General features: G+C 37.6%; 1 protein-coding gene across 1 annotated transcript in view; it reads left to right on the top strand.

The window, feature by feature from the left end:
* The window catches only part of HERC1 (HECT and RLD domain containing E3 ubiquitin protein ligase family member 1), a 212,402-nt gene that overhangs the window by 123,121 nt on the left and 64,006 nt on the right, over window positions 1-25,275 (top strand). Inside the window, exons 33-41 of the mRNA XM_028494914.2 lie at window positions 260-370; window positions 3,324-3,500; window positions 8,132-8,371; window positions 8,756-8,839; window positions 10,640-11,160; window positions 12,995-13,770; window positions 15,560-15,758; window positions 17,886-18,046; window positions 24,660-24,776. Coding sequence (XP_028350715.1) covers window positions 260-370; window positions 3,324-3,500; window positions 8,132-8,371; window positions 8,756-8,839; window positions 10,640-11,160; window positions 12,995-13,770; window positions 15,560-15,758; window positions 17,886-18,046; window positions 24,660-24,776 — 2,386 coding nt within the window. The remainder of the gene's footprint in view (window positions 1-259; window positions 371-3,323; window positions 3,501-8,131; window positions 8,372-8,755; window positions 8,840-10,639; window positions 11,161-12,994; window positions 13,771-15,559; window positions 15,759-17,885; window positions 18,047-24,659; window positions 24,777-25,275) is intronic.

Here is a 25,275-nt window from a genome sequence, read left to right as displayed (position 1 = left end):
GCCATGGCCGCTGAGCCTGCGTGTCTGGAACCTGTGCTCCGCAACGGGAGAGGCCACGGCAGTGAGAGGCCTGCGCGTACCGCAAAAAAAAAAAAAAAAAAAAGATATTTAACTTGCATCCACCCAAAGTAGCTGTCAGACATTGGTATAATTAAATCTCACATGTGACTTAATATTATAGTTACATGATTTAGCTTTTCTAAAAATAGTTAAAATGATCCTTTACAAATTTTATCATTCTTTTTCCTTCAATAAATAGGTTGTTGAACGTCTGTTTTCCCTCCTGTCGGATTGTATGTGGGAGACACCCATTGCTCAGGCCAAACATGCTATTCAGATAAAGGAAAAAGAACAAGAAATAAAATTACAGGTACTTGATTCTTCCAAAAAGGTATTTTTAGACAGACGTGAATATCTTGTCACCTGTCTCTGGATCCTTTCTCCTTAGAGAGACTTTGTTCTATCATTTATTCAGTCTCTTCTTTGTACTGTCTCCTTCTCCACTGGTTCTTTCCCCTCAGTTTATAAACATCTCTTATTCCCACCCTTCTAAATTTCTTTTTTATCCCTGAAGCCTTCCCTATATTCTCTCATCCTTCATTGCTAAGCTTCTGGGAAGAGTAATCTTGTATATGTTTAAGTCACTTCCTTACTTCTCATTATCTCTTCAGCCCAATTGTTTATCTTCCATCAAAGCACTGAAATTAAATGACAGAGGTAGGTGTTATTGGTAATACAGTGTATGGCTTTTTATCCACAGCTTACTTGACCTCTGGAAACTCTAGCGTTCTGTTGTTTTCAAAGCACTACTTTCTCCTAGATCCCGTCTGCCAATCCTTGATTCCCTCTGGAGGCATCTCTTCTTTGGTGTGACTTTTTCCTTGCCTCCATCCCAAATTCCACTGTTCCTCAGAGTTCTGTCTTTAGCTTTTCCAACAGTCTCAGTCATACCCACGACCATTTTCACTACATGCACTGCCTTCCAAACTAGAATGATAGCCCAGGTGTCTCTCCTTCAAACCCTTTCTCCTTTTCTTCCTATCCCATTTTTATTGGTGGCACTAACATTCAACAAGCTTTTCAAACCTGAATTCCTGGGAATTCTCCTAATGTCCCCACCCATGTGGTCCCTAGAACTCATTGATTTTTACCTCCTAAATAGTTCTTGAATCCATCCATCTAGCTACCTTAATCTTTCTATTAGTTTTCATGATTCCACACTTTTTCTGGTTTTCCTTCTGTCCCACTACAATGGCTTCTTCTTCTTATCCTCTTTTTTTTTTTTTTGTGCTGTACGCGGGCCTCTCACTGCCGTGGCCTCTCCTGTTGTGGAGCACAGGCTCTGGAAGCGCAGGCTCAGCGGCCATGGCTCACGGGCCCAGCCGCTCCGCGGCATGTGGGATCCTCCTGGACCGGGGCACGAACCCGTGTCCCCTGCATCAGCAGGCGGACTCTCAACCACTGCGCCACCAGGGAAGCCCCTTCTCATCCTCTTTTATTTATACTTCCTCTTCTATTTAATCTAACTGCTGGAGTATCCCAAGGCTTGGTCTCAAGGCCCCTTTTTTTCTTCAACTGTCACCTCCATTCCATTTCCTGTAGCCAGCAAAACCTTATTCAGATCCGTATGCCATTGATTTTTAATTCCTTTTTTGACATTTTTCCTGAATTCCAGACATACACCCATCCTACTTGCCTTATGACTTGAATAATAGTGTAATAGGCCTCTCATACTTAGTAGCATCCTTAGTTCTGTTACATCTTGTTCCTTCCCCAGGCTTTCCCATCTTTCCTAGTAAGTGACTCAACCAAAAAACCAAGGAGTCATCCTTGATTCCTGTCTTCTATCACACACACCCACATTTTCTCTTTCCGTACAATCTCCAAGTCCTGTTGACTTCTCTGTTAAGACTTAACTTGAATTTTCCACCTCCTCATTCCTCTGCCATCACCCTACTCCAAGCCACTACCATCTCTGGCCTGGATTATGCAATATTCTCCTAACTGGTCTTTCTGCTTCCATTGTTAACTCCCTATAGTCCATTCTCTACCCAGGATCCATTGTGATCTTTTAACATTGTAAATCAGAGCATGTTCGTCCTCTGCTTAAAAAACCTGCCAGTGGTTTTTAATCATTCTTGGGATAAATTCTAGAACTCCTTGTTCTCTCCTCTTTGCTCACTACACTGTGAACAACTTGCCTTCTTCCTGTTTCTTGAACACACTAAGCTTGTTCCTTCCTTTGGGCTTTGTGCCAGCTATTCTCTCTGCCTAGAATACTTCCCTCAGATATGTTTCTCAGAAGTCAACTTATTATTCATGTCTCAACTTAATTATCACTTCTTCATTGTCCTTTCCTGATCCTCAATCTAGAGTCAGTTGCCACACAGTCTTTATCACATCACCTTTTTTCATTTCAGCATAGCACTTATTACCTGCTAGTTCCTTGTTTATTTTCTATCTCCACCTTCTAAAATATAAGTTCTGTGACAGCAGAGACCTTATTTGTCTAGTATACTGCTGAGTATATAGGACGTGGTATAGTGCCTGGTACATAGTAGATGCTTATTAAATACCCATTGAGCAAATGAATGAATTTAAGTCCTCAGTATTTCTTACCTGAACTCTTGCAGTAAACTCCTGATTGTTCTCTCTGCTTTCATCCTGTATACTCCTGGTAAAGCAATGTTTATAAACATAGATCTGATAGTAGTTCCTCTATATAAATCATTCTGTGTAGGCACTCCCTATTGTCTAGAGTAAAGATTAAACTTAGAATGGCATTGAAGGCCTTCCATGATTTTGTTCCTTCTTCTCTTTCTAGTTCCTTGTTCTCTTTCAGTCTCATCCTCCAGATATTCCATACTGCTTGCAGTTCTTTAAATCAGTGAACTCTGTTTCACCTCCATGACGTGGCACATGCTGTACTTACTGTCTTAAATTTCTTTCTCTACTTTGATCGGCTGCTTAATGCCTTCTCATCATTCAGGATTCAGCTCAGAAGTCATCCTCTTTTGAATGCTTACCTTATCCTTCCCAAGCCTGGTTAGAAAGTTACACTTATATGTTTCTGCTATACCTGTCATGTAACTTCTTTTATTCTCTCACTACAATACTGGTGTTATTTATTTGTCTCTCTGTCCCCTGACTGAGCTGTAAGCTCTTCATGGGCAGGGACCATGCTGTATGTATGATTGTGTTCCATTGTCTGTACAGTAACTGGTACATAGTAGATAATAAATATTTGTGGAATCAACCCAAGGAGATCTCAGGAACTGAATCTGAGTTAGTTCAAATTACTGACCCAGTTTCCTTTCTGGTAGAAGCAGGGAGAGTTGGAGGAAGAAGATGAGAATCTTCCTATACAAGAAGTATCCTTTGACCCAGAGAAAGCTCAGTGTTGCATAGTGGAGAATGGACAGATTTTAACTCATGGCAGTGGAGGAAAAGGATATGGATTGGCATCAACTGGAGTAACTTCTGGGTGCTATCAGTGGAAGGTACGTAGAATTCCAAGTAGTTTTTAAAAGCATTTTATTTTTTATTACTTTTCTCCTAGGTTATTATAAAAAACGTATGGAAAGACTATTAAAAAATCATCTTATGTAAATGTTCTGTTACTGTGTAAGATTTTAACATAAATGGAAACTCAGTGAAGGATATACAGAAATCCTGTATTATTTTTGTAACTCTCCTGTAATAGTAAAATTACCTCAAACATTTTTTTAAGTGTAAGGTTGAAAAATCATAATCATCCCTTCCATGAGGGGTCACACACTGCACACCCAGCAATGAAAATGCAGTAACATGTGTGATGTTTCTTCCTAGGAGAGCGTATTAGAGACTGAGTGCCCAGCATTTTTATTGAGTGCTGGTCACATACTCTCTGCCTGGCCTTTTTTAGATTCCCAGAAAGAAAGCGGGTTTTTAGCATAAACCATATTGTCATACAGTCTAAGCACAATAAGCCACCAATATCAGTCAGGGAGATTTTTTATCAGTGTAGGGAACTATTTACCAGGCAAGTTCCCAGGTGCCAGCCAAGGACCAACATTGCAAGCAGACATTTCTAAGGATAGCAGTCTCTGCTGTGTTACTTCTTTTTTTGCACAGTCCACCTCCTTGGCTGGCTCTTGGCCACAGTGTTTTTACAATAAAATTAATATTATTATCTGGTAGGACCCCAGACAGCAGGGTGAGACTGACCTCCAGTTCTGACTTCAGGGGTCTTAGACTTAGCCAGTTAAAACAAATCTCATTAATTGTAAAGGTCTATCTTTAAAAGTCAAGTGACTTTGTCCTTAAATTTAGAACAGCACAACTCTGACCAGTCCAGGGCTCAGAATAGGGTGCATACACAAAAAGTACAATTCCAGAGGTCATACGTGGTATCCCTGGAAATGAGTTTATAATTGTTAAGATATCCCTAATCAGGATATACAGTAGTCAGGCAGAAAAGTTAACAGGACCCCAATGTGATCTCCCATCAGGGGGCCTCCTACCTTCTGTTCCCATTGCAGTCTAAGTAATTTAATTGAGTGCTTGGTTTCAGAGGGACTGCCTCTGAAGGACAGTTTGTTAAATGGTTTTGTTTGTCTGTGGCATCATTTTATCTGCCTTAAGAGTGTGGATGACATCTGGAGGTGTTCTGTGGAAATTCCTGGACCTGGGGTCACCCCCTACTTCTTATAGCCTGTCAGGTATAAGGCTCAGAAGTTAGTTTGAATTTAAAGTGCTCTATGTATGTGGCTGATTCACTTTGTTGTGCAACAGAAACTAACACAGTATTGTGAAGTAATTATACTCCAATAAAGATCGATTAAAAAAAAAAAACAAAAAACAGCCTTCTTGACAGCATGGCTTCCCCCCATCCCCGGGAGGAGGAGCAGTTCCGAAAAAACAATGATCATTTATGCCCTCCCTCTTCTTCCACACTTCCCCAGGGCCTGGGTTGTTTTTTTTTTCCCCTCCCCGCCCCCACCGTTATTCTAAAATCAGTGTTTCCCGTTTAGTTATTATAATTTCAGATTTTTTCAGTCATTTTTTATCTTCATCTAGACCTTTTGTCCAGAAGGGTTAGGTGCAAGGGGGACAAAAGAATTTCCACACGAAAACTTTTTTTTTTTAATAACAAAAATGTTTTTATGTTGATACAACTTAACCAGAAAGGTTAGCAATTGGTCAGGACAAAATCCCAAGTAAAAAAATTGTTTTCCAGAATAGGTTTACAAAACCTTCTACGCCTTTTATCCTAATCATTTGTCCAGTGAGCAGCCTAGGAAAGATCAGTCTTTTTCTGGGGAGAGCTTCATTTAATAAACTGTCTTACTATAGGCGTGTGTATCAGATATTGAATCAAGCTATCAGTCTGTTGTTGCAAACTACGACTAGTCCAAAAAGCTCAACATAAGAAGTCAACAGCAGTGAGACCTCCCCAAGAAGAGGTCAAGAGTCCAGTCTATTATAAGAGTGGACATAAAGGTCATGCACCCTGGGTATGCCCTCCTCCAACTTTCAGCTTTCGGTAAGAATCAAAGTTAGGAGTGTAATCAGTTTCTATGTCAGAAATAAAAAGCCAATCAGCAGCTCAAATTAGATGGCTGTCAAAAGAACAGACCCTTTCCCAGGGGCACATATAAGAGACCTGGACAGTCCAGCTAGAATCCATGTAGTTTTCAGTTTATGGCTGCACCAACTAAATCTTCACCAGTCCCCACGTCTGATTTTTGTTCATTAGGCTGGTGCCTGCTTTTAGTTGAACACAGCTCATGTTGGGTGAAACAGCCCATAGCAGACAGTATGAGGTTTTAACTTAGAGGCAGGTCCAGGCAGTTGGAAGCTGTGAATTGAGGATTCTATAAAATTGGAAACTTTTGGGGGCAGCAGTAAAGCCTAAATGCTGTAGGATCAGACAGCTGCATTTTAAGTCTAAGTGATGAGCAAGACTTTCCCAAGCTCTTTCTGCCTTCTCAATCTTAGAGTACAAATTTACCCACTCAAAAATATGCATTTCAGGCTAGAAAATCATCAGCCTCTAAGGGTCAGACATCAGATTTTATAAGAACTAATTGGCAACTAACAACTGCTTTTTAAAACTCTCAAAGTATATTTCTGTGTGGAGATTGCCACTCTTTGTATTTTGTCTCCCTTTTTTCTAGCAGTTCTAATAGGCAAAAATCATAACAAAAAATCATCAGTTATGGAGGCTTGTTTTGTTTCCAGTGCTCAAAGAATTTAAGTTCCAATCTACTCACCTGGGGCAAAAAGCAAGGAAGTTGTGTCCCACTGACATTTTTCCTTTGCAGCTTTTACTTATCAGGATGATCTCTTAGTATTTATGAAGTTACAAGCATATAACATTTTACATCATTTTTTATCATACACCCAGATGCAGTAGCCACAAAGCGAAGGTGTTTTATAAAATTTACTTTTCCCTTTTCCCTCAGATCTCAAGTTTACTCAGACCCCTAGCAGTAAATTTAGCGTTTATAGGGTTAATTGGTTGGGCCAGGGCACTGGTACAGCAGTGACAGCATCTAGGCTAAAGAAAATTGCCGGAGTATTTTCTTTTCTTTTCTTCTTTTCTCTTTCTCCCTTTCTCCATTTCTCCCTTTCTTTCTTTCTTTCATCTATTTAAAGTTTTACTCCATCCCTGGGAACTGATTTAAATAACCTTATCTCCTCCCACTTGGAGGAAAGAACAACACATACTTCTAATACTTTTGGTCTACCCCATACTCACCTTCAGGAATTTTTGAACTTTTCCCCCTCCCACCTGGACAAGAGAGTAGCTGCAAGCTAATTTTTATTCTTTGGCTCGTCCAAAGCCCATGTGTGGGAATGCTTGGGCTCTCTTTCTCTTCCCACCTAGAGGAGAGAACAACACAAATTTTCTTCTGGCTGCTCTTTTCCCCTCACTTTAGCTTACAGGGCCACAAAAGCAGCCAGGGGACCCAGTGAGCCAACCCTCCTGGGGTTGGATCTATTATTTTTGAATTCCATAGGTAACTTTTACCTCTCACAACAGATAGCCACTCACCTGCTGCTTCATAACACGTGTAACCCCATAGCCACTAGAGTTTTGTCTTTCCCCAGTTCTCTCTCTCTCTCTTTTTCCCAAATATATAATTATATTTTAATGACTTAGAGTTGTTCTAGTGAAGCTCACGTTGCCACCATTGTGTCAGAGGTCCTGAAGATGACCCTTATGTTCAAAGATTTGATAGAAGGACTCATAGGACTCCGTATTATCATTGTACTCATGATGACTGGGGTTTATTATAACAAGGTAGTAAGGATACATGACTGGATAATAATGAGAAAAGACACAGGTGACGTCTGGAGGAATCCACGTGGAGGCTTCCTTATGTTCTCTCCCTCCCATGAAGGGTCACATGGACTGCAGTCTTGTCCCAGCAACAAAATGCAGCAACATATGTGTGATGTTTTAGGGAACCCCCTTAGAGACTTAGTTCCCAAGATTTTTAGTGGAGACTGATCATTAAGGTACCCTCTGCCTGGCATGTCCCAAAACTCCAGCTCCCAAAAGGAAAGTTCGTGTTCAGTGTAAACCACATTGTTTGTTCAAACATTCTTGTCCTGGTGAGCCACCCGAATCATTTAGGGAAAGTTTTCTAACAGTGTAGGAAACGGTATACAAGTCGAATTCCCAGATACTAGCCAAGGGCCAGTGTTACAAGCATGCCTTTTTAAAGACAGCAGTCTCAGGCCTGCTATATTAACTTCTTTCTGCACAGATGTATACACAAGAGAGTAGTTAGAAAATTTGTATAAAGAATTGAAGCTTTCCATTAATAATTTTCTGGACTGGACGTACTTCCTCAGCTTCATAATTAAGATGTAAGTTAAAATTGTTTATTTTAAATAAATACTCAAAGGTTATTCTAAATGTTCTACAAGGTAAAGATTAAATTTGTCTTAAAATCTTTACAAAATCATGAAATTATTTCATTTGTATGTTATTTTCACTTAAGCTGAAAATATGTTTATTTATATTCTCATAAATGCATAAATATTATTTACAAACATATTCCCCAGTATAGCTTTATACAGTTAATAGTATATAAACAAGTTTTTTGAATATTAGTGAACATTACCACTTTCATTTTAGTTTTACATTGTGAAGGAAAACAGAGGTAATGAAGGCACCTGTGTTGGAGTTTCTCGCTGGCCAGTACATGACTTTAACCACCGTACTACCTCGGATATGTGGCTCTATCGGGCCTACAGTGGTAACCTCTATCACAATGGAGAACAGACTCTGACGTTGTCCAGCTTTACTCAAGGAGATTTCATTACCTGTGTGTTAGACATGGAAGCCAGGACCATTTCCTTTGGGAAAAATGGAGAGGTACTGAAACTCATTCAGAAGCATTGCATGTTTTCCTGTTTTTATTTATCCTCAACTCAGTTATTCAGGTACTAGCTATTCAGTTTATAGATTATTTGCTCTTCTCTGCTTTTTCTCTAATACCTTTTGGTTCTTATAATATTTATCAGCACCAAAAAAAAAAAATAGATAGTAAAATCCCAGGAAGATTGTTGAAACAGAGGAACAAATTAAGATCATTTATTATATGTGGAATTTCCTTAGCAGGGTTAGCAAGGTTAATTGAGATTTGGCTCTAGTAACTTACTCTGTCTCATAAGAGCTTTGAATCTTAATGTGTATTGGATATTATCAATTAAAAAAATTTTGTGTCCTTTTTTTCCCATCACCTCTGCCACGCTATAGGAACCCAAATTAGCTTTTGAAGATGTGGATGCAGCAGAATTGTACCCATGTGTAATGTTCTATAGTAGCAACCCAGGGGAAAAGGTAATGAAACCTCAAACCTTTATGATTAAGCATAAAGGATATTTGTTATTTTTTATTAATATTTGTTAACATCAGAGTTCACAGAAATAATAAGCTATTTCTACCATTAAAAGTACTTGCGCAGATAATTTACTCTTCCAGATGAAGGTTAGATTACTTTTAGAAGTTGCCTTTGCTCTTTATTAAGGCACTATTTGATATTCTGGTAATTTGAATATAGTGAGTCAACTTTCAAACATATGTGCAATTATAGGAATTATAGGAAATAGTTTAGGGATAATCTGGTTTATTGGCAGTTGAGCATATGAGAGAGAAATCTAAAAATAATCTTCAATGTATTCAGATACCATTAGGTGAATAATGGAGGTTTCAGTTACGATGGGGAAGCTGCCTTTCATTCATTCAGCTAGAGGGTTCTCAGACCTTATAGATGGTGTAAATTTGAACCTTAAACCTTCAGGAGGACAGTAATAAAGAGAAAACCCTCTCGCTAAAAACTTTTTTTTCTCCTCATGTAAAACCCAGTTAGAGAGAAACTTCTCTGTGGTCTCCCTGTGGGTTGATTTGTTTTCTACCCCATCCTTTTACTTGAGAATATAACGTCAAGTAAAAGTAGCCTAGGTCTGGTCTCCGGAATTTCTAGTTATTTTTTAGTAGAAAGTTTTCAAGCCATCTCATATATAATGTGTCTATAATGGAAGTGCTAGATTTGGTAAATTCTAACCATGAAAGTTACCATTTATTCTGGGCTTTTAATATATCTTAAAAAATTTTCAAGGAGGTGTAATTTCAAGCTAGCCATTCATGAGAGAGAGGAACTACTTCTTGAACCAGGTAGTCAACAAAACTGAACTGGAAATGAAATAAAGAGGCAACCCAGTACCTGCTTTTATCCCTTTCCCTGATGATATTCTTGCAGCCCAGAATAGGTTCTGGTATATTCTGGTTAGAATGATGGCCTATTGCTCCCTAACATTTGTGAACCTTGAAGGAATTAATTTAACCATAGGCTTTGTATCAATCACTTTATTCTACCCAGAAGCCTTTTCTGACTTCAGAATCTGATAAAAAACAATACTAATAATAGTTACATTTTTTTGACATTTACTGTGTGTCTGGCACTGTACTGATAAGCACTTTATGTGCATAATCTAATTTAATCTTCAATATAGTAAGAGATAGATACTGTTATTAGTGCCAATTTTTTTTCAGTTGAAAAAGCTGAGGTTAGTGAGATTAAATAATTTCCAAAAATTACACAGAGTTAAGATTTGAACCCAAGTCTTGCTCTTCTTTCAGCCTCTATGTCTTAACTGGAAGTGCGTGTCCAGATTGGGAATATACCAATTTTCTAGCCTTGTGATTTTATCTTTGTGACCCTGGAGCAATATAAGATGGTCCTAGGACTTGTTATTATTCTGGTGTCTTGAGGACTAGAGTGGATAGATTCTCAAGACTTTTCCATGGGGTGGGGGGTTGGTGCTAAATGGAGTCAATCACATACACCTTGGTCTATATCTATCTTTTGGGTGGCCACAACAGCACTCCTGCTTACAGACTGCACGCAGTTTAAATGACAGGGTAGCTTATTTCATAGGACCATTCTGCTACTAACTTCAGTAGAACTGTAATATTTGTTCACTCCTTATTGGCGGCCAATAGTATAATACACATGTATCAGGAGACCAAATACTAGTTCCACATGGGATACATGTGCTAGAATTTATAGTTTTATAATTTACAGAATTAATAGTTTAGGAGAACTATTAATAATCACACATTTGATACCCTCTTTTATAGGTGAAAATTTGTGATATGCAGATGCGTGGCACACCACGAGACTTACTTCCAGGAGACCCCATTTGTAGTCCAGTAGCAGCAGTGCTGGCAGAGGCCACTATTCAGCTTATTCGTATCCTTCATCGAACAGACCGTTGGACTTACTGCATTAACAAAAAAATGATGGAAAGGCTGCACAAAATTAAGATATGTATTAAAGATTCAGGCCAGAAGCTAAAGAAAAGCCGCTCGGTTCAAAGCCGAGAGGAGAATGAAATGAGAGAGGAGAAGGAGAGCAAAGAGGAAGAGAAAGGTAAACACAATAGACATGGCCTTGCTGACCTGTCAGAGCCGCAGCTGAGGACCCTTTGCATAGAGGTGTGGCCTGTGCTGGCAGTGATAGGAGGAGTTGATGCTGGTCTTAGAGTTGGAGGTCGGTGTGTTCACAAGCAAACTGGGCGCCATGCCACGCTGCTGGGAGTGGTCAAGGAGGGCAGCACGTCTGCCAAAGTCCAATGGGATGAAGCAGAAATTACCATCAGGTATGATTTGTTGAGTTACACTTTTAGCAAATGAGTATTTATTGGTGAAATGGGCCATTGCCTATGGACAGTGAGTAATTATGTATTTTAGGTGAGCTGCCAATTAACTTTTTAAAATAATTTTTTTCATACATCTGGGTATGAGTACTATGATTTCATAAAGGAATATTTCCCAAACTTGTCTGCCTTGGAGTACTAGTGGCTTGTAAAATACATAGTTTTTATTTTGTTTTGTGAAGAAATGGTAAGCGCACTAGTTTAGGTGTAACTGGGATCCTTTCTATTTTTCATTTGGCTTCCTCCTTTTTAATCATTTCCATTACACATTGGGACAGAAAAAAGCCAGTCAGCAGATCTGTCAGTTACATTTTATGTAGGAGGGCTTTGAATGTAGGATGGGAACATTTGAGTGACTAAAATTAGGTTTTGGATTATCTGTGATTTTTAAGTATTCTTGCCCTTTTTTTTTTAAAGCATATATTTCTATACCCTTAGTGTGCAACATCTTGGATGGGTATGAAAATTACATTTATTTGGCACAGACTGTGTGCTTAAAAGCATTTAGATGTGTTTGCAATCAGATAGGATTTGTGTGAAATAGAAACTTCATATGTTTAAAAGGAGGTATGTCAAGTATCTCAGTCAATAAGGGGACTCATCTAATGACTGTACAGAATTATATCATTTGAAAACATGGATTTATTGATGGTACTATGTAACTGTTCATTATACTGCTTAAAGTGATTCCATTGTTAATATGACATGGGACAGTATCAAAAACAGTGGTTCTTCAGTATTTTTTGGAGGTGGTACTGTTTTAGAATCTAATGATAGCTCTGGACCCTCTCAGCTGAAAAATAACCATACATGAAGTTTACACACAATTTCAGGGGTTAATGGACTTCAAGCTAAGAAAGCAATGAAAATTTTACTTGTGAAAGTATCTGCCTTTTATTCTTTGCCTTGTTTCGGAAAGGATTTATGATGCCTTACTAAGATGCATAGGATATAGCAAAGTAATTAAATTAAATTAAAACCAACAAGAAAAATGACACAAAGGGAAAACAAGATTTGAAAGGTTAAGCTAGACCCAAGATTTCGGTTAATAGAACAAATGTATGCCACCAAACTTTGTATACTTGCTAAAGATTTCTGTTCCAATTTGTTTAATTATAACATGTTTAAACTTATGGAAATTCTTGATGAATATCAGGAAATACGTGATCATATTTTTGCTTAAACTAAATTAGAAGCATTTATTGAAGACTACAAAGTAATTTTTTTGAATGAAACAAAAGTCTTATCTGAAACAGTTTATAAATGGCCAGTACCCATATAATAAACTAGATTTATTATGCAAACTTTCCAAAAAGCTTATGTCAGGGATCGGCATACTACACCTGGCCTGGCTCCTCTTTTTGTAAATAAAGTTACATAGCCACACACATTGATTCAGGTATATCAGTGGCTGCTCTCACACCATGATGGCAGGGTTGAAAGGTTGCAACAGAGACCATGTGGCCTCCAAGTCCTAAAATATTTACTGTTTGGCTCTTTACAGAAATTTTGCCAGTTCCTGGCTTATATTACATAATAATGAATATTCTTATTTGAAAGCACATGAACATCTCATTGCTTTTGCGTTTAACATCACATCTCCCCATTTTCTCGTAATAGATTCGTTGTTCTGTTTGTAATGAGTTCTCTAGTTTGTGCAAATTATTCTCTGTACTGTGTACATGATACATCTTATTTTGTCTACATTATTTTCTGTACCTTCCTCTTGTCTATCCCTCACTTGCTTCTTCCTGTGTCATTCTGATCTTTATTAAAGCTTCCCAACTTTTTGGTCGCCTAGTGATACTCCATTGTATAATCTGGAGCCCTGTGAACCGCTTCCTTTTGACGTGGCACGATTTCGAGGCCTGACGGCTTCTGTGTTGCTGGACCTCACATATCTGACTGGCATTCACGAAGACATGGGCAAACAGAGCACCAAGCGACATGAAAAGAAACACCGACATGAGTCTGAGGAGAAAGGGGATGTTGAGCAGAAAATTGAGAGTGAATCTGCTTTAGATACACGAACAGGCTTATCATCTGATGATGTTAAAAGTCAGGGTACCACAAGCTCCAAATCAGAAAACGAAATAGCTTCATTTTCTTTAGATTCAACAGTGCCAGGTGTGGAATACCAACATCAAATAACAGAAGGAAAAAGAAAAAATCACGAACACATATCCAAAAACCATGACATAGCCCAGTCAGAAATCAGAGCAGTCCAGCTGTCCTATCTCTACCTCGGTGCTATGAAATCACTTAGTGCTCTTCTTGGCTGTAGTAAATATGCTGAACTGTTACTGATACCAAAAGTTCTGGCTGAAAATGGCCACAACTCAGACTGTGCGAGCTCTCCAGTTGTTCATGAAGACGTGGAGATGCGTGCAGCCCTTCAGTTCTTGATGCGCCACATGGTGAAACGAGCAGTCATGCGGTCACCCATAAAGAGAGCACTGGGATTAGCAGATCTGGAACGAGCTCAAGCCATGATCTATAAGTTAGTGGTCCATGGGCTTTTGGAAGACCAGTTTGGGGGCAAAATTAAGCAAGGTAAGTTATCTGATTTTTTAAATTTTTGCTCTGTGCTGTTGAAATTATTCATAATTGTCAGAAGTGATATAGTCTATTAAAGACTTACACGTTTTTTTTGGCCAAAGCAATTTTCACATTTCCTTTGCAAGGAAAACAGTTCCTTTCTGTTTCTTTATATTAATAATCATCTGTCTACAGGCATACCTCATTTTATTGCACTTCACAGATACTGCATTTTTTACAAATTGAAGGTTTGCGGCAACCCTGGGTTAGGCACGTCTTTCAGTGCCATTTTTCCAACAACATTTGCTTGCTTTGTGTCTCTGTCACATTTTGGTAATTCTCACAATATTTCAAACTTTTTCATCATTATTATGTTTCTTATGGTGATCCGTGATCAGTGATCTTTGATGTTGCTACTGTGACTTGCTGAAGGCTTAGATGATAGTTAGCATTCTTTAGCAATAAAGTATTTTTTAATTAAGATATGTACATTGGTTTTTTTTTTTTTTTAGACATAGTGCAATTGCATACTTAACAGAGTACAGTATAGTGTAAACATAACTTTTAGATGTACTGGGAAACCAAAAAGTCACTTTATTGCAATATTTGCTTTATTGCAGTGATCTGGAACCAAACCCGCAATATCTCCGAGGTGTGCCTGTACCTATAATTTTCTATTTTAAACCTATGCAAGTATTAGAACTTAATAATTATTACATTTCATAAAACTGAAATTTAACTCATGCCACAGAAGGTACTCATGTATTTATTGATCTGATTCAATATATATATTATTCTGATAACTTCTCAGAGACATTTTAAAGGACTTTTTAAAATACTACTTTCATAGACTATATATTGTGTGTAAAAAACCTTGTTTTATCTTTTATCCTCACCTTTGGGGATAATACGAATTCTGAGATAAAAATGAGGTTCATTCAGTAAACGTTTACTGAGTGCTTACAGTGTGCCAGGTACTATTCTAGATACGGGGGAGTCAGCGGTGAACAAAACAAAGTCACCTGCCTTCATGGTGCTTCCATTCTTTTTTTCTTCCTTCCCGTCCTCTTCCTCTTCTTTTACCTTTTCCCTTGCTCTCCTTCTTCCTTTTTTAGCTTAGATAGTAAGTAGGAAGAGAGAGGTGTGTGGTGCATATAAATAGGAGTGTTAAGATCATGATTATGAAAAGTACTTCATCATTTAGCAAGCCAGATAGAATTAGCTCTCTATTTGTAACAACTGCTATCTTGATTATGTTTATTTGTAGGCTCCCTTACCAGATAAGAAAAATTACAAATATTTGTAAGCCCTTAGACATTTTAACTTTTTTTTTTAAACTCTTGGGAGTAGTTTATTTTGTGAAGCACTGTCCTTTTTAGAATATGGAGTTTCTGTTTAGGTTTTTATTATTCTTGTATTTACATATCTTCATCTTTGCTTGTTTAAAGATAGGCATCAAAATCAAAGTGCTAAGGAAACACAGTTTTAATGATCTTTAGGGAACCTCTGGTTAAATCTTAAACAAAAGTGAAACTTTTTTGTTTTTAAGAGCACCTTCTCTAAAATAAGAAATGAGTAGTTACAAGGGCTTGTTACATTATTGTCTGTAGAGTCTATAACAACGAGTACAATAGTGAATACAGGATGTATATATATAAGAACATTTTTTTCTGTAAATCTTTTGCAGAAATTGATACTTATGAAATATATTTAGAAGCTTTCCAAATTAAAAGTTTCCCATTCCCTTGTCACTTTTGAAAAAACAAATCCTTACTACTTTCTTAACCTTAATCTTGGTTTATAGAGATTGATCAACAAGCTGAAGAAAGTGACCAAGCCCAACAGGCACAGACGCCAGTTACCACTAGCCCATCAGCCTCGAGTACAACATCCTTTATGAGCAGCTCACTGGAGGACACCACAACTGCCACCACTCCAGTCACTGACACAGAAACGGTGCCTGCATCTGAGTCCCCAGGAGTGATGCCACTTAGTCTTCTCAGGTAGGGAAGTTGACCTTTAATGTCTGCCATATTGATGCCTATGGTTCTAAACACACAATTGTTCTCTTGTGAAGAATGTGTCCAACTAAGTCAAGGCATTCTAGAGCTAGAGGGAACCCAAGAGATCATATAGTCAAACTCATTTTACTGAAGTTGGAAGTGTCCCTCAGAAGTTTAATAACTTGCCCAAAGTCTCACAGCCAGTTAGTGGTGGTCCCAGATCTAATCAGCAGTACCACTAACAGTCAGGTACTGTAGTACTCTATCTTCTTATAATGATCTTTTTTTTGGCTAGGCTTTTGAATATTGTTTTTCCTCCAAAGGTAAATACTTGTATTTTGAATATTAGAGCCTCAGGAAAGAACTTACCTCCAGGAAAACGATTTTCTCTTCTTGGTGTTTTCCTTTTAAGCATAATTCTTTAACTATACTTTTATTCTTTCTATAAGGTCAAACAAGTCTACTTTTCAAATGAAAGAGCATGTCTTATGATCTTCTTCAGCCAGTCCTATTTTAGTAGACTCATAAATTCCAAAGAATGCTTAAGTTTCTTTTTGCTTCAGTTTGCCAGATGTATACATAAAATAAAAACCTTTGAGTGAAAATCTTTAGGGAGAGACTTTTGTGAGCTCTCTTAAGGAGGGCTTAAGTGAAATGAAGGGAAGCAGAATAGTTAGTCTCCCTTTTTCTTATTTCTTTCCCCCCTTCCCTTAATTGATAGGTCATTATTGTTTCCAGTGTGTGAACACATCTTAGAGAATAGGAGAGAGAGTGGCTATTATTGTAATGAGTCTAAAATTTTGGTGTGCACAAGGGCCACCTGGGAAGCTTTTTAAATCTCTGGGCCTGTATTCCCCAGCAAGTCGCATTCAGTAGGTCTGGTGTGGCACCTAGTTTGCATTTGAATTAAGTTTCTCCAGTGATTCTGATGCAGTGAGCTTCAGCTCACACATTAAGAATTATTGCTCTGGTCTTAGACAGAAGGAACGCTAATCCTAGTAGCTACCAGTGGCCGGTCCCCACACATCTGCCTCTTAGCTCTCTCACTTAAGTAACACAGTTCCAGGAAGTGCTTCTATTCAAGAAAGGAGGAAGAGAAAAGTGATAGGATATTCTAATATGGTTTTTAATCCTTCTGGCAATTACAGAATTCAAGGCATCCACAGAGAATCCGTAGCACTGTGACTCTTTGTTGCCTTTCAAAACTCCATAGGCATGGAATTCAATGGTAAAATAATGTTCCCTTGCTCCCAGAGACATTCACCAGGCCTGTGACTCCTTCTTTCCTCTTAACTCTGCATTTCCCTGCTATTGGCTAGGACTATAGTAGAGCTGCAGTTGTCTCTGCCTGGCTCAACATCATTTAATACAAGAAAAATCAGGGAACAACTGCCCCCTTTGTGGATACCATCATATCACAGCTGCTTGACTGGGTTGTCAGTGCTCTTTTGATGCTTAAAAAGTTATTAGTTCTGTTGGACAAATCTAAAGAGCAGTCACTCAGTGAGGATCTTCCTGAACTTATTTTTTAGCCAGTGTCTGCCTTTTCAGCGTGAGAGGGGATGCTTCTCCTGTACCTTTACCCCTCTACACAGCTGACATATCATTCATATGCTGTTTTTCATTTGTGTTGGGTGACTGGGCACTTATCTTTTCTTTCCATAACTTACCTATAGACTCTCACTTTGAATCCATGTGAATAATTTCATGGCTATAGCGAATGTATGTATCTGAAGTAACTGTAAGTTATCTATCTTTAAAAGTCTTCTTTATTCTCTAACTACTATATGCCTACCAAAATACCCCTGTCACCTTGGTATTATAGTAGAAGGAAAGCTGCATGAAGGCGGGGATTTTTTAAAAATCTATTTTGTTAATTGCTGTATTCCCCCCACCTGCTATGTTGCTTTCATTTTGCTGAACACATGAAAAGGTATTACTTTTATAGTAAAAGCATCCTATGAGGTAACGATTTTTAAAACTGTGGAGTCCCTCTTCCCTCTCCCCAATTAAACTATAGCTAACTTGTATAGTTTTCCAGGTCTCATATTCTTCTGTAAGAAGATTGTGATGTATATATTATTTTCTAATTGGATTTCTGTGCTAACCATTGTTGTTTTCTTAAAGGCAAATGTTCTCTAGTTACCCAACTACCACTGTGCTTCCCACACGTCGTGCACAGACTCCTCCAATATCATCATTACCAACCTCCCCTTCTGATGAAGTAGGAAGGAGGCAAAGCTTAACTTCTCCTGATTCCCAGTCAGCAAGGCCAGCTAACCGCACAGGTGCGTGTGCTATCATGCACTATGACACCCAGACCTCGACATTCCATATGTGTGAGACTTTATTATGTGGGCATTGTGTTTTGTCTTCACTGAAGGTAAAACAGTGATTTTAATTAAGGGGGATCTCCCCCATCAAACTGAGCTGTCTTCTCTCTTTTGAAGCTGTAGATTGAATTATGGCTATTTAAAAGAGAAATAATGTACTGTACATCAGTCATATTAGACCTTTCTTCTTTTCTAATATAGGCATTTTTAATGCTGTGAATCTCCCTCTAAGCACTGATGTTGCTGCAATCCAGACATTTTGAAATGCTATGTTTTCATTTTCATTCAGTTTAAAGTACTTTCTAGTTTACCACTGGTATCTTCTTTGACATATGGGTTATTTGGAAGTATGTTATTTCACTTCCTAATACTAGGGGATTTTCCAGGTATCTTTCTATTGTTGATTCTAATTTAATTTCATTGTCATCAAAGAACATATCTTGTATAATTTGAATTATTTTATTTTATTTTTATTTATTTATTTTTTGGTGGTAGATATTTAACTTTATTAGAAACTGCCTATAGTTTCCCATAGTGGTTGTACCATTTTCTAATTGCTTCTTAGACTCTCAATCAGTCCTATTTTTTTGCCTCACTTTCGTTTCCAGAAGTATCTGCTGCCACTCGTTTCTGAACATTTTGAGATTCTGAGGAAAAAGTTCTGTTGTTTTGACTTTCCTCATTGCTATTGTAGGATTCAGTTTTCTCAGGACCACTGAGGCAATTTATCTTTGCCCATTGGCTTTCTGACTTCTAAAATTTTATTGCAGTTTTCCTGTTCTCTCTGTCCTTATGGATTTCTGCATTTAAAATATTTCCTTTACTGCCATTTTGATGGATTTTCAGGAATTAGTAGAACTAAATGCTTATGTTCAATTCACTATTTTAAGCTTATTCATTTTAAAAAGATGTTTATTGGAGTATAGTTGAGTTAGTGTTTTGTTAGTTTCAGATGTACAGCAAAGCAAATCAGTTATACATATACATATATCCACTCTTTGTTAGATTCTTTTCCCATATAGGTCATTACAGAGTATTGAGTAGAGTTCCCTGTGCTATACAGTAGGTTCTTATTAGTTATCTGTTTTACAAATAGTAGTGTTTATAGTCAATCCCAGTCTCTCACTTTATCCCTTTTCCCCTTTTCCCCCCGGTAACCATAAGTTTGTTTTCTACATCTGTGACTCTATTTCTGAAACTTGTTTTACGGCCCAGAATATGGTCTGTCTTTCTAACTATTCCATTTACACTTGGAAAAAAATGTGTATGTGCTACTGTTGAGTGGTATGTTCTAGAAATTGTTGGTTAGGTCAAGTTGATTGATACTGTTGTCCACGTCTTCTTTATCCTTACTTATTCTTCATTTACCTATTCTATCAATTACTGTGGGAGTGGTGTTGAAATCTCTAACTATAATTGTGGATTTGTCTATTTCCCCTTTCATTTATTAGTTTTTGTTTCATGTACTTTAAAGCTCTGTTTTTAGGTCCATAAACATTTAGGATTCTTATATCTTCTTAATGAATTGACCTCTTTATTGTTATGAAATGACTCTCTTTATCCGTGTTAATACTGTTTGCCCTTAAACCTGCTTTATCTGGTATACATGTAGCCACTTCTGATTTTTTTATTTGTTTTATAATCGTATATCTTCTCCCATCATTTTAACTTTAACTTATTTGGGTCTTTGTATTTAAAGTGGATTTCTTAAAGGTAGCCTGTAGTTGGGTCCAGCTTTTAAAATTCAGCCTTACATTCTTTACCTTTTAATTGGGATGTTTAGACCATTTACCTTTACTGTGATTATTGTTATAGCTGGGTTTAAATCTACAATTTTTTTTTTCATCTCATCAGTTCTTTGTTTCCTTTTTCCTCTTTTTCTATCTCCTTTGAATTAAATGAGTATTTTTAAAATTCCATTTTATCTCCTTTGTTTGCTTATTAGCTATACTTGCTATTGTGTTTTTCGAGATTACTTTCAGGTTTATAGTATACATTCTTAATTATCACAGTCTACTTTCAAGTAATGTTATACCACTTCATGTATAATAAAAGAATCTAACAATAATATGCTTTCATTTCCCCTTTGGCAGCCTTTGTACTTTTGTTATTATAAATTTAACTTCTATGAATCTTATAAAGCCCCATAATACATTATTATTTTTGCTGTATACAGCCAATTATTATTATTATTATTTTTTGCGGTACACGGGCCTCTCACTGTTGTGGCCTCTCCCGTTGCCGAGCACAGGCTCCGGACGCGCAGGCTCAGTGGCCATGGCTCACGGGCCCAGCCGCTCTGTGGCATGTGGGATCTTCCCGGACCGGGGCATGAACCTGTGTCCCCTGCATCGGCAGGCGGACTCTCAATCACTGCGCCACCAGGGAAGCCCCAGCCAATTATCTTTTAAAGATATTTTTAAAAACTAAAGTATGTATTTTTTATTTACTCACATATTTTCTAGTTCTGAGATTCTGTATTCTTTTATGTATATCCATATTTGCATCTGGTATCATTTCCTTCTGCTTTAAAGACTTCCTTTAACATTTCTTGTAGTGATCTGCTAGTGATGAATTCTTTTGGCTCTTATATGTCCAAAAGAGTCTATTTCACCTTAATTTTTTGAAAAATATTTTCACTGGGAATAGAATTCTATATTGACAGTTGTTTTTTCTTTTTCTTCAGTACTTTAAGGTGTTGCTCTACTGTCTTCTGATTTGCATTGTTTCCAGTGATAAGTCTTCTGTCTTTCTAATGTTGATGTAATATGCCTTTTTCTCTGGCTGCTTTTAAGATTTTTCTTTTTATCACTGTGCTTAAGCAATTTGATTGTGATCTGCCCTGGTGTAGTTTTTTTCATGTTTCTTGTGCTTGGGGTTTATTGAGGTTTTTGGATCTGTGGGTTTAAAGTTGTCATTAAATTTGGAAATTTTACATTCTTTTTTTTTTTTTTTCCAGATTTTTTTCTGTTCCACTACTCCTCCATTTCAGTGTCTCCAGTTACATGTATATTAAGCCACTTGCAGTTATCCCACAGATCACGATCACTGATGCTCTGCTCTTTTTTTGTTTTTGTTTTAAATTTTTTCCTGTCTGTGTTTGATTTTGGATAATTTTTATTGTTGTGCCTTCTGGTCACTAATATTTTCTTCTGCAGTGTCTAATCTGTTCTTAATCCCATCCAGTGTATGTTTCCCTTCAGATATTGCAGTTTTCTAGAAGTTCTGTGTATGTCTTGTTTTTTTTAATCTCCCATGTCTTTTTTAACATATTCAGTCTTTCCTCTACCTTACAGAATACATGGAATAACAGTTCTCATTATTAAAACAGTTATATTCTGTGAACACAGAATTAGTGAAAACTGAACCATTGTTCCCTAGGGAAAATACAGGGCTAGGTTTCTGTGAGCTTCTGGTCACACTTTGTCAACTGATCAATATATAACCTTATTTTATGTGTGTTTCAATTTAAAGACACCATATTTAATATGTATTGTTGATTCATTAGCATTGAACTCATGGCCAGCAACACTGTTAACTCATGCCTGCATGAAGCTTAACACTTAAATTTTCTCCATAGGGCACATTTTAGCCTTCTTGCACTTAGGAACACTAGACAGCATTTCAACACTATACTTGGGGGCCATTTTAAACAATGAAATCACCAACAAAAAGCTCAAAAAATACAAAAGAAGTAACACTAAATAGCATGAACAGACACTTGTTATAGTCTGAGAGCTGAAACAAGAATACAGAGCATCACCTTGTTTGACCTCAGCTGGGAACAAATGCATCAGAAGACTGAATTTTTTGGTCACCCTGTGCGTGTGAATGACTGTGAAAGTGCCATGAGTATTGATTTTGGAGTTACAAATTAACTTAAAGGAGTAGATTAATTGGCAGATAGGGAATCCACAAATAACGAAATATATTTATAGTATCTGTTTTAATGTCTGGTACTTAATTTATCAATTATTTCTAGATCTGTTTCTATTAATTAATTTTTCTCCTCATTTTGAATTGTGTTTTCTTGTTTCTTTGCATGTTTGGTACTTTTTTATTGGATACCAGACATTGTGAATTTTACCTAGTTGGGTGCTGGATATTTTGTATTTCGTTAATTGTATTATACTTAAACTTTGTTCTAGAATTCAGTTAAGTAACTTGAAAACAATTTGATTCTTTCAAGCCTTCCTTTTAAGCTTTGTTAGGTGGGACCAGGACAGCCTTTAGTTTGTTTAGTATTCTGTCTAATACCTTATGCATTACAAAGTTTTTTCATTCTGGCTTGTTGTAACACAAACTTCCCAACCCTGTGTGAGCTCTGAGGATTGTTCTGCCTGCTGCTTCTTGGTGATTCTTTCCCTAGCTTTGGATAGTTGCTGTATTAGCATCAGCTGAGGACTTGAGGGGAAGAGGACCCTCTGCATGTTTCTGGAGTTCTCTATCTGTGTAGCTGTCTTCTTTCCATACAGATCTCCCCTTTCTGGATTCTGCCCTGTGAATTCTAGCCACTTTTGAACTCTACTCTGTCTCTGCCATTCAGAGAGACCACTGAGTTTGGCTTGAATTTACCCTTCCTGACCTGCAGTTTGGGAAATTCTTTCCCGGCAGTAAGCTAAGGCAGTTGTACACCTTGCCTCATTTGATTCCCTTCTCTCAGGGTTCACCGTCCTACACTACCTATTGTCCAATATCTGCAGACTGTTGTTTGATAATTTTTGTCTGTTTTTTTAGTTGTTTAAGGTGAGGGTAAATCTAGTCTCTGTTACTCTACCATGGCAAGAAGGAGAAGTCCATCACATATATCAGGGCTATCACCACTGTAGCAGTAATGACATTTTTTTAAGCAGAAATGAGAGTTATAGTCTTCCCTCCCTCCATCCTTCCCTCTTTCCCTCCTTCCCTTCTTCCTTACTAGTTCAATTTGAAAGCCATTAAGTGGGGCCAAGCTAGGGAGGCATTCATGCCAGCAGGGTATGGGAGGTGTGTGGCATGGTAGTCCAGAGTGGGTTGTCAGAGCAAGGTTGGGGTGAAATAAAACACCTTGTGTGTGTGGGGAGTGGCCTGGTATAAGGCTTTGGAGTCCAAGTGGGGCAAAGAAGTGTCCATATGGTCTGGCACTAGGTGTCAGAACCATATAGGATGAAGAGGGCCTCCACTGGCAGCTGTCCACTGAGAGGGCCTTGGGGCATTGATGCTTCAGTAGCAGTACACACACCTAGTGTCAAGATCCTATCTTTTAAATACCATTCTCTACTAGAAGGAACCTTGATCTGAGAGAGAAATGGCTGATTTCAGGTCTCAGTATGAGATGAGCCTAGAATAGCTTGTGCCATAAAGTGGCAAAGTACTCAGAGAATGATGGGCACAGGCTTGAAGGATATAGAAATCAGAGTGAAGGGGCATCCACTGGCCAAATCTGGGAGATTTGGGGCATAAAAATAAATAATAATTACAATAACAGATAATAACTCATGAATGCAATGAGAATCCATAACCCTATACTGATGGAGAAAGAAGAAGTTTTGCTTTAGAGTGGAATACCAACTGATGAATCTGAAAGCAATGATGGACCTTAAAAAACCCATCATTTGTCAACCATGGTAATCATAATTAATTCAGCCAATAAGCATAAATGGATGCAGCGTGAAACTGATGAAGAATGAGATATTTACCTATTCTCATATTTCCCACAAATAAGTATTTCCCACAAATACTTATTAATTACAAAGAAAAAAAAAAGAGTACCTTTACAGTGGAGAAACTTGGCAGATACCAGCTTAACTCAAGTGATCAAAGTTAACATCATCAGTAATGGGACAACATGAAATCATGAACCATCTAATAGAATGCAGTAAGAAGAAGGCAACATCAGTTTTGTGCTACTCCTGCCAAAATGCACAACCTGAGTCTAATCATGAGGAAACAGCAGACATCAGATTGAGGGACTTTCTGCCCTATAACTGGCCTGGAATCTTCAAAGTATCAAAGTGAAGGAGACTGAAGAGACATGAAAACTAAATGTAAAGATGATCCTGGATTGGATCCTTTGCTGTAAAGAACATTATCAGGACTTTCCTTGAAACTAGAATGGAATCTGGATTAGATGATAATTGTTAATTTCCTGACTTTGATAGTTGCATTGTGGTTATACAGGAGAATGTTGTTATTTGTAAGAGTAATATATTAGTGTATTCAGGGAAGATGGAGCATTATGTCTGCTACTTACTCTCCAGTGGTTCAGGGGTAAAAGAATTCTATGTACTATTCTTACAAATTTTTGTAAAGCTTGAAATATTTTGTAAGTAGGAAACTATTTTTAAAAAAGAAAACATTAAACATTTTTTTCAGCAGGTTTGTTTCATAATAGCTAGTTTATCTTTAAGAAAAACCTTAAAAAGCTATATCAAATTTAATCACATTTAGTTATTAGAGAATTCTTAGTAGAGTAGCATTTCATTATATCTGGACACTATTAAGAAAATTGGGAATTATGGTTACTATAAGAATACTTTTTACTCATGGCATATAGTGATATTTAGGACTTCTCTTTCTTTTGTCTCAGCCTTGTCAGACCCAAGCAGTAGACTTTCAACTTCTCCTCCTCCTCCAGCAATTGCAGTACCCTTGTTGGAAATGGGGTTCTCTCTCCGGCAGATTACGAAAGCCATGGAAGCCACAGGTAGTATAATTTTTTTTAATGTTTTTTTAATTGGAGTATAATTGCTTTACAATGTTGTGTTAGTTTCTGCTGTACAGTGAAGTGAATCAGCTATATGTATACATATATCCCCTCCCTGCTGGACCTACCCCTCTCCCCATCCCACCCATCTAGGTCATCACGGAGCACCGAGCTGAGCTCCCTGTGCTGTACAGCAGGTTCCCACTAGCTGTCTATTTTACACATGGTAGTGTATTTATGTCAAACCTAATCTCCCAATTCATCTCACCCTCCTCTTCCCCCCTGTGTCCACATGTCCGTTCTCTACGTCTTTGTTTCTATTCCTGCCCTGCAAACAGGTTCATCTGTACCATTTTTCTAGATTCCACATATATGCATTAATATTTGATATTTGTTTTTCTCTTTCTGACTTACTTCACTCTGTATGACAGACTCTAGGTCCATCCATATCTCTACAAATGACCCAATTTCATTTCTTTTTATGGCTGAGTAATATTCC

Source organism: Physeter macrocephalus, chromosome 11, assembly GCF_002837175.3.
Source record: "Physeter macrocephalus isolate SW-GA chromosome 11, ASM283717v5, whole genome shotgun sequence".
In the NCBI taxonomy this organism is placed as follows: Eukaryota; Metazoa; Chordata; class Mammalia; order Artiodactyla; family Physeteridae; genus Physeter; species Physeter macrocephalus.
This window is presented reverse-complemented; position numbering and strand designations above follow the sequence as displayed.